Source organism: Grammomys surdaster, unplaced genomic scaffold, assembly GCF_004785775.1.
Source record: "Grammomys surdaster isolate TR1022 unplaced genomic scaffold, NIH_TR_1.0 126198, whole genome shotgun sequence".
Lineage (NCBI taxonomy): Eukaryota > Metazoa > Chordata > Mammalia > Rodentia > Muridae > Grammomys > Grammomys surdaster.
Window position 1 is genome coordinate 5,568,335 of NW_021621003.1, and position 9,313 is coordinate 5,577,647.

Sequence of the window (9,313 nt, forward strand, 5' to 3'; positions counted from 1 at the left end):
TGCTGGTGAATACATGACATGTAAGAGCCTTGTGGTTATGCTTCATTTTCTGAACCTAGTTGTGATTGTGAGCCTATAAGGTCGAGGACCAGGTCATGAAAGCCCTCATATCTTACCTGCCAGGGTAAGCTTGCAGGAATATTGCATGAATGAATAAGAGACTGATGAAAACTGGAGAACAGTAGTGGGTGGATTGCTAAGCAGCCTGGTAAAGCAGATTACAAATTAGGTTCAATTAGTAGAAAAGGTGGTGGAGAAAAATGTTGTTCTGGGCCAGCAGAGCTGAGTCCTAGTCCCAGGGTGGCTTGCTTGGCTTCACACATTCAACAAATACTCCTTGAATTTCTAGGCATTGTGACAGGTTCAGAATAAGACAAAACTTCTCCCAAAACATACTGATGGTGGCTAATCGGATCACAGAAGACATGTGGGAAGAGGTAACACCATGGTAAGCATGGGACATGTGCTGAACAAGAAGAGGCTTCTAAATCAGGCTGTTTTCCAGGAACGCATTCTGAAGACTATTGCTTCATGTCTTGAGGGATGCAAAGGGTCATTTATAGACTGGTGGGAAAACTTACCCACCATAGGGAAGGGGACTAGTGTGTGTGAGTTATTCTGCATCATGAAATATAGGACGTGGCATTTGAGAGCTGGTAGCACAGCCAGAGATGAATCAATAGAAGTAGCCTAAGTTACTTTGAAAAGTAAAGATGCCATTGAATCAGTAGGATTTTCGGTTGGGGGTAGACGTTTAGAGATTAGACAAAACTGGGTTTAAAGACAAGCTCTGATGCACACCAGTCATGTGGCAATAATCACTTAAAAAAATAAAACCAAAACACACTCTCCAAGCTTAGTATCCTTAGCACAGTGTCCTGCTGATTTGGTTATCTATTGCTGTACAGCAAATCCTCGCAAATGAAATGTCTTAAGAGGACATACATTTAGTAGTTCTCAAGGTCATTATAGATTAGGAATCTGTTATGGCTTAACTGAGGCCTTTGCTTCAAGGGTCTGTCATATGGCTGCAACCAGAGTCAGCCAGGGCTCTGGTGCTCTCTCAAGACTCCACAAGCTCACTTACACGACTCTTGGAAGAATTTGGTTCCTTGCTGGCTGGTGACCAGAGGCTGTTTGGAGCTCTTTACTACGCATTGCCCTCCTAATGCAGTATATGGCTTCCTCAGAGCCAGTGGAGATATAGTGTTGGCTGGCAAGACAGAAAAGCCACTGAAGTGAATTTTCATCACTATGGCCCCATTCTGTTGGTTAGAATCCACAGGCTAGCCCACCTTTGGGGGGGGGTTATACAAGGAAGGGAACACTAGGAAATCAGGCTATGGGGATTCCATCTTGGAGTTTGGTTTGCCACTAACTTGTAGGACAGACTCAGTCAAGGTTAGCTACAATTGTTATGCTGAATGGAGATTCCCAGTCAACGTTAGGAAGAATTGTTATGCTGAATGGAGATTCCCGAGCCAGTGGAGGAATTTAGGGAGGATGGAAGAGTAACATAAGGTGACCTTGAACAAGTCAAATCACCTCAAGTCTTTGAGACACCATTTTGTCCTCAGCAAAATGTAAACATTTGGTCCCAAGGGAAAAAACGAGAAAAAAATATGTGCAAACTTGAGTTTATTTTTTGCAAGAGCAAACATACCACTCTCCAGCTCCTGGGAGCAAACTGCTTTGGGCCTTTTTTGTTGTGTTGATTCGGAGTCTTTCAGTCTGGTGTCTTCAAGGATTTTAGTATTTGGCCCCTTGGGTCTTTAAGAATTACATAGCTGGGATAAACATAAAGAGAAAGCTGTTTTTTGAGACTCCTTTTAAAGTATCTAAGTTTTTTTTTTTTTAAACAACCTTTGCTTCTAAGGAGCCTGTGAGGGGTGGGCCGAGTCGAGAGAAAACAGACTGTACGTGGGAAATTTCACGCTCCTGATAATAAAATGGTAATAAAATCTCATCCGGCTCCTGAGGCTTCGCAGAGGGTATGTTTATGGTGGAGGGGGTTCCCCAACACTGGTGCAGCTGCTTTCCAGGTTGTGAGGTTTCCCGTCTTTCAGGGCAGCTCGGGTTACAGACTCTGTGGCCTCCTGCTAGGGCAGTTCCTAAACTACCAGGCTTTGGGAGAAACAGTCCGTTGTCCTGCCCCGGCGCCTAGCCGCCTCACTCCAGGCTCCAATTCAAGGGGGTCACACAAAGTGAGATTCACCGGTCTGCTCTAGGGTGGTTTTCCCCAGGGAAGACAAACAGCTGGGGAGGACCTTTCAGAGGGTGGCAGTGTCCTTCCAAAGGTTAGCCAGCGCTTAGGGATAGAACTTGAGAGTCAGCCTTTCACAAAGGCATGCTTCTCAGCAGGAAATTTGGGTGGGGCGGAGCAGCCCCCGGATGGAGACAAAGCTCCTTTGATTCTTTATCCGAGGGCCAGGCCTCTAGCGTGAAGGGTACCCCGGACCCCAGGGCAGGGCGCGAACTCCAGTGTGTAATCTTATTACCCTCCCTCGCTCTGGCAACCCGGCGCACACAGTCGCTCCAGCCCAGAGCTGCACGCGCGCCGAGGGTCCTTCCAGCCCTTGAGGTCATCTCCTGCAGCATCGTAGCCCACACTGGAGAGTAGGGGGTAGCCCAGGAGTAGTCGGGACAGACCAGACCAGACCGGGCCAACAGCCTCACCTTCCCAGCCCGGCAGCTCCAGCAAACTATAGCAGTCTTAGAAAACCTAACGAGAACCAGATGTAGTGGCCGCTGGCGAACTTTCTCAGAGTCGCTGATTGGCCAATGGCCGAGAGCTGTAGCAAATCAGCGTGCTGGGCGGGCCTGTATTGCAGACCAGAGGTCCAAGTTGGAGTCTGGCGGGCAGTGTGGCCCGCAGAGACTCGCCGAGTGGGGGGCAGATCCTGGGAAGAGTGAACATGTCTCGGGACCCGACAGCCAGGTGGCTGGCACCGCCATCGCTGCTATCGCTGCTGCTGTTGCTGCTGTCGAGAGTCGAGGCTCTGCGTCCTGACGAGCTCTTTCCTTACGGGGAGTCGTGGGGAGACCAGCTGCTGCCCGAGGGCGACGACGAAAGCTCAGCAGCTGTGAGGCTGGCAGTACCCCTGCGCTTCTACGATGCCCAGTTCAGCAATCTCTACGTAAGTTCAGCTCCCGGAGGTCCGCGGCTGGGTGTGGGACTCGTAGCTTCTTCCCAGGGTGTGGAACAACTAACCTCCATGTTTAACTGTCGTCCCCACTGGGGACCAGGCTTAGCAGCGGCGCTGCAGTTTCTTGATCCCTGCTGTGGAGGAATAAGGATCACTTCAAGGGAGAGCTGGAACCCTCTACTTTGACATCCTAGGCAGGAAGATGAAGTTGAGGCTGCCAGTGGGGTTTGTGTTTAGGCCGGTGGGAGGATGTGCCCGCCGGCAGAGCTATCTTAGAACGTGCAATATTGGAGAAAGATAGGTTCGAGAGCGGCCGCACCTGTGGGTCGCAGTGCACAGGAGGGGTGAGGTAGGAGCAGGACCGTCGCCTGTTGCGCTTGTTACCCTGGATGTGTCTCAACCTGAGAGGAAGAGGGAGTCTTGTGGACTCGAATAGAACTCTTTTCTCCGAGGGACTGTAGGTGCGTACGACTGGAGCATGGTGGCTGCCTTTGGGCTTGAGCGACCATCACTATTTTGTCCTTTTAAAAATGTTTGGGGGGGCGGGATTCACGTGCCACCTCGGGCGTGTGAAGATCAGGGAACAACCAGTTTTTATTTCCACCTTGTGTCGGGTCCTAGAACTCAAGTCGTCAGGTTTGACGACAAATTGTCCTTACCTGCTGAACTGTCTCACCGCCCCGTGGTCTTATTGTAGGTGGGCACCAACGGCATCATCTCCACCCAGGACTTCCCCAGGGAGACTCAATATGTAGATGATGATTTTCCTACGGACTTCCCAGCCATCGCCCCGTTCCTGGCTGACATCGACACTAGTCACAGCAGGGGCCGGATCCTGTACCGCGAGGACACCTCCCAGGCTGTGCTGAGTCTGGCCGCCCGCTACGTGCGCACAGGGTTCCCGCTGTCCGGGTCCAGCTTCACCCCCACCCACGCCTTCCTGGCCACCTGGGAGCACGTGGGCGCCTACGAGGAGGTCAGGCGCGGGGCTGCGCCATCGGGAGAGGTAAGTAAGAGATACCCTGCAGCTGAACAAATTGAAGGGATGGGCTTGAATTTTGAGTGGAAACTAAGGCATTGACTAGGAGTCTCTTCTCATCCGGCGTTGAACCGGATGAAACCAGTGCTTAGGCAACTTGTGAGTGAAGTCTATTGTCTCAGGAAGCGTTCTAAGGCTCCCTAACGAGCTAAGTCAGCAAAGAAAATCGCTTAGTAAAATGAGGGACTAAGGCTCAGACCTTGGGGGAACTTAAGACACTTTACATTAATTTCTGGAACTACCTATAAGTACACAAATATTTCTAATGATATGTTCATTGAAGGAAAAAATGGAAAAATCAGGAAATTTTCAAAGGAACAACCTCTTATTTTCCTACCACCGTTAATTGTTTTTTGTATGAGCTGGGCATGGTGGCACGTGCTTTTAATTCCAGCAGAGGCAGAGGCAAGAGGATCTCTTGAGTTCAAGGCCAGCCTGGTCTTCAAAGTGAGTTCCAGGACAGTTAGAATGCACAGAGAAACCCTGTCTCGACAAACCATAAATAACCCATATTTTATATGTACATTTTCAATTATTTCTTTAGCATATTGTTGCCATTAACAATGGTGGGTTCAGAGTGCCCATATTATTGTTTCACTTGCTTGTTCTGCTCTTCTCACTCTTTTTTTTTTGGTTTTTCGAGACAGGGTTTCTCTGTGTAGCCCTGGCTGTCCTGGAACTCACTCTGTAGACCAGGCTGGCCTCGAACTCAGAAATCCGCCTGCCTCTGCCTCCCAAGTGCTGGGATTAAAGGCGTGCGCCACCACTGCCCGGCTGCTCTTCTCACTCTTGTCAGTGTGTTTCTGTAACGTTCATAACTACTGTATAAGATGCCACCCAGTGCATTTATGACCCTTCCTAGTGGTTATTAAGGTTGCACCTGTGTTTTTATTATAATCAGTACTATGAAACGCCTTTTGAGGTTTTTATTTTATTCAAATCTGTGTGTCTCTCTTTGTGTCTGCTGGCGTTGGTAGGGCCAGAAGAGGGCTTGGATTCCCTGAAGCTGGAGTTGGAGTTGTTACCAACAGGCAGTTGTGAGTGGCTTGACTGACCATGGGTATGAGGATTTGAGCTAGCATGCTGAAAGGACTACAAGGGCTCTTAACTGTGGAGCCACATCTTCAGCACCTCTCCAGAGCCAGAGCTTTTTAAAGAGTCAAATCATTGCACAGCCTTAGCTGACATCAGGAAGGTGGCAGGATGCCATGCACTTCTTAGTGAGCTCCTTGTAGCTTTTGCCACATTGCCTTTGTAACAGTTTATATACTTCTGTCTACAGGAGACTGTTTGTAGTCTCCCTGGAGAAAGCACCAACAACTCTGCTCCTGGCTTTTTGGTCTTGGCAACATGTGAAGTGGGCATGGGTTGGTCAGGGTAGATCGCCTCATTCCTGGTGTAGGTAGAGACAGAGTTCTCTTGTGAGGTTCCACCTGGGTGTAAAATGGCGTAGACCGGGAGCGGAACCGTGTTTGTTTTAACTCCTCCTAGTGTTTCTTAGTTACAGAAGTGATGTCTTCCCTAAGAGGTTTAGAGCTTGCCCATTGCCCCTGTCACTGACAGGGGCTGTGCTTGTTCTGTGCTCTTAAAGTATGCCCCGGCAGAGATCTGGAAATAATGTCATCCAAAGTCATGGTTTCTTACTTGACTGAGTAGCATCTAGTTTTGCTCATTGACTAGCCTTGTAATGCGTGGGTTTAACATCTCAGTTACAGTTCCACAGAACACCTTCAACTCAAACGCTGCGCCTCCTTCCTGCAGGCTGGTCAGCTAGAGGGCTGGAGAAGACAGTCCTCACTGTTAGGTTTCATTCGTTTATACATTATTTTTTAGACTTTTATCTAAAATCATGTATAACAAGCTTATAATAGAAAACAAAATAAACTTTTCTAATACAAGCAATTAGTATTGCAGTTCCTATATTCCTATTTTCTTATAGTCTTTTTAAACTTTTTCATTTATGAGTGAGAGTGTGTGCATGCACATGTGTGCACATGCATGTGAGAACCAGAGGTCATCTTTAAGTGTCTTTGCTTGGGAGCCATTTTGTCTTTCTACTCATGATCTCTCTGGTACCTGGGGCTTCCCAGTTAGGCTAGGCTTGTTGGCCAGGGATCTGCTTTTTCCCTCCAGAGCCGAGATTACAAGTGTACTGCGATGTCCCACTTTCATATGGGTGCGGTGGAACAAATTCAGGACTTCATTCATGTACAGCAAGTACTTCATTAACTGTGCTGCCTTCCCAGCTTGTAATCTTAAAAAAACAAAACAAAAAGCCATACATGTCACGGCGTCATATATATATATATATACATATATCTCAATTTACACATAGTTGATATTTATTAATTCAGAAACCATTTTTATACTATCTCCTTACGTCAGCACTGAAGTAGACTTTGAATGGACTGCTCTTACTCTGAAAGGCCTCATTTACATTTAGTTGGGACATTATTGATAACCTTTTGTTATGGTAATATGATAGGCCCTTTACCTAAAGCTTCCTCCAAACCCTTCCGGTTTCAAGGATTCCATTTGGGTAGGTTTCAGTGAGCAAGCAAAGTTAGTTCCTGCAGGGTAGAAAGCATAACACGGGTCAGCCTGTGCTCTGGAGGCATGGCAGGCACTGTATCATTCAGAAGAGTAGGGATGATAGGATCTAAGGCAGGAAGGCTCCAGGCAGATAGAGGTTGTCCCCTCTGAGGAGTGTACATTTGGTTCCCAGACAGTGGGCAGCCTTAAAAGATTTGAAGTGGGGGAGGCTAACTTTTCTTGTTGTTCCTTTTGTTTTGCTTCTGACACCTCCCCCCCAACACACACACCGTCTCTTTCTCTTTTAAGATGGTCCTCATGAATCCCAGGTTGGCTTCAAACTACTCATAATGGAGGATGATCTTGAACCTGATGCTTTTGCCCCACTCTCACCTGCGTGCTGAGATAATGGGTGTGCAGCGTCACACCCTACACAGTCGATGGGGATTGAACCCAGGGGGAGTTACTTGCGAGCTGAGTGGCCAGGCACTCTACTAGCTCAGCCACCACCCAGACTGCGCACTGTCATTCTGGTGACATTAGTTAGTAAGGGAAGAAGGGCAAACTAGACAGTTGTTTGTTCACACCATCATACTCTCTTTTTAGATTTTTAAAAATTGTATTTTATGAGTATGGGTCTTACAGCTGCGTGTGCCTGTGCACTATTGCATGCAGTGCCCATGGAGTCCAGAAGAGGGCATCAGATCCCCCAGACAGGTTTACCTTCTGCTGTGAGCTATCATGTGAGTGCTGGGAATTGAACATAGGTCCTCTGGAAGAAGAGCCAGTGATCTTAGCCAGGAACCCGTCTCTCTGCCCCCTCTTCTTACCTTCTTTCAGGAGTGTTTTATACTGTCTTCTCAACACAGTCCCATAGGGTAAGTGCAATAATTACTGTTCATATCACAGAGGAGAAAATAACTTCCGAATCTGCTTTAAGTTAGGCAAAGGTGTCTTATAAGACCCAGCTTTCCCCTTCCTTACCTTTTTCATGCAAGACCCGTTTTCTATGCACGGATCATATAAGTAGTTACAATAATAATAGTTGTGCTTTGTCTGAAGCCTTCCAATAAATGAGGTTAGCGGTTTAGTGTTCGCTGTGGCTTTAGTGCCAGGACAGTTCTTGGAGCCATATTCAGAGGAGGTTTGAACTGGAGTGAAGTTGCTGTGAGGGACTTTTCTGATGTCACCGTCACTTTGAAATTAGTGTTCTGCTGCTCCCAAGGAGAGTTCAGCGGAATTGGTCTCTTGCAACAGAATAAAAAAGAATTAGAGCAAGAAGCATTTGCACTGAGACTCTGGGGTCTTGAGGCTGTGGCAGGTCCCAAGAGTATTAGTGCTTATTGGACATGAAGATTGCAGCTCCAGAGAGATGAATTACTTACTAGGATTCTCTTTTCATCAGCAACATTCTTCGACAGTTTCTCCCTTTGGGGTGTGTGTGTGTGTGTGTGTGTGTGTGTGCATGCGCATGCACACTTGCACACACTCACATTTGTGTGGAGGTGCATGTGTGTGCAGACCAGAGGACAACCTTGAGTGTAATTCCTTAGGCACCATTCACCTTTTAAAAATTATTTATTTATTTGCTGTGTGTATGTGTACATGCTGTGACTCTGTGGTGGTCACAGCACAACTCCGAAGTTGTTCATCTCTCTTCCACTCCCTTTTTGTGGGGTCTGGGAATTGAACTCTGGTCATCAGGCTTACGTGGTAAGCACCTTTGACCTGCTGAGCACTCTTTCCAGCTCTCTTTCAAATCATTTCCAGGCACATCTCCCTCTGATCCAGTACTTAGCAGCTAAGCTAGGCTTGCGGGTTGATGAGGCGTCCAGAGCTGCCTTCCTAGTTATGGGACTACAGACCTGGGAATGATACCATGACTGGTTTTTTCAGTGTGTATTCTAGGGCTCAAACTTGGGTCCTCATATTTCAATAGCAACACCTGACACACTGAACCATTTCCCTGCTCTTCCTTCAATTTTGCAGTTCTGGGACTTGAACATAAGTCCTCATGAAGGTTAGGTAAGTTAAGTCCTTCATGACTGAGCAACATCCAAAGGCCCAGTAATTCTCTCATTACCCCTTCAAGGTACTTGTGAAGTCAGTAACAAGGTAGAAAACACTTGCAGCAGTGGTCTTGGAAGACATGAGCCCTCTTCATTTTCTAAGCTGTAGAAAGAGGTGACAGCACTGACTTGACAGAGTTGACATAAGAATTAACTGAGGTAATGTTTTGTTCCTGACACGTAAGGATCTTATGATAGAACTCCTTTATGAAAGGATCTGGTTGTTCTGTTTCACTTTATTTTCTGTGTGTATATGCGTGTTTATGTGTCTATATGTTTACATGCTGCATGTGAATATGTAAATATGCTGCATGTATCATCTGTGTATGATGTGTGTGCAAATGATATGTTTATGTTGTATATGAAATTGTATCTCCATGTTTATGATGTATATGTGTGTCTGAGTATGTGCATTATGTGTGTGTTTGCATATGTGTGTGAATATGTGTGTGTGTATGAATATGTGTGTGTCTGTATGGTATGTATGATGTGTGTATGTACATGGTGTGTGTGCATGTGTGTGTCTG

The 9,313-nt window shown here is 46.9% G+C and overlaps 1 protein-coding gene across 1 annotated transcript in view; it reads left to right on the forward strand.

The window, feature by feature from the left end:
- The first annotated feature begins 2,840 nt into the window (after positions 1–2,840).
- The window catches only part of Nid2 (nidogen 2), a 60,010-nt gene continuing 53,537 nt past the window's right edge, over positions 2,841–9,313 (forward strand). Inside the window, exons 1-2 of the mRNA XM_028758532.1 lie at positions 2,841–3,137; positions 3,844–4,152. Of these exons, the coding sequence (XP_028614365.1) occupies positions 2,916–3,137; positions 3,844–4,152 (531 nt within the window). The 5' untranslated portion in view covers positions 2,841–2,915. The remainder of the gene's footprint in view (positions 3,138–3,843; positions 4,153–9,313) is intronic.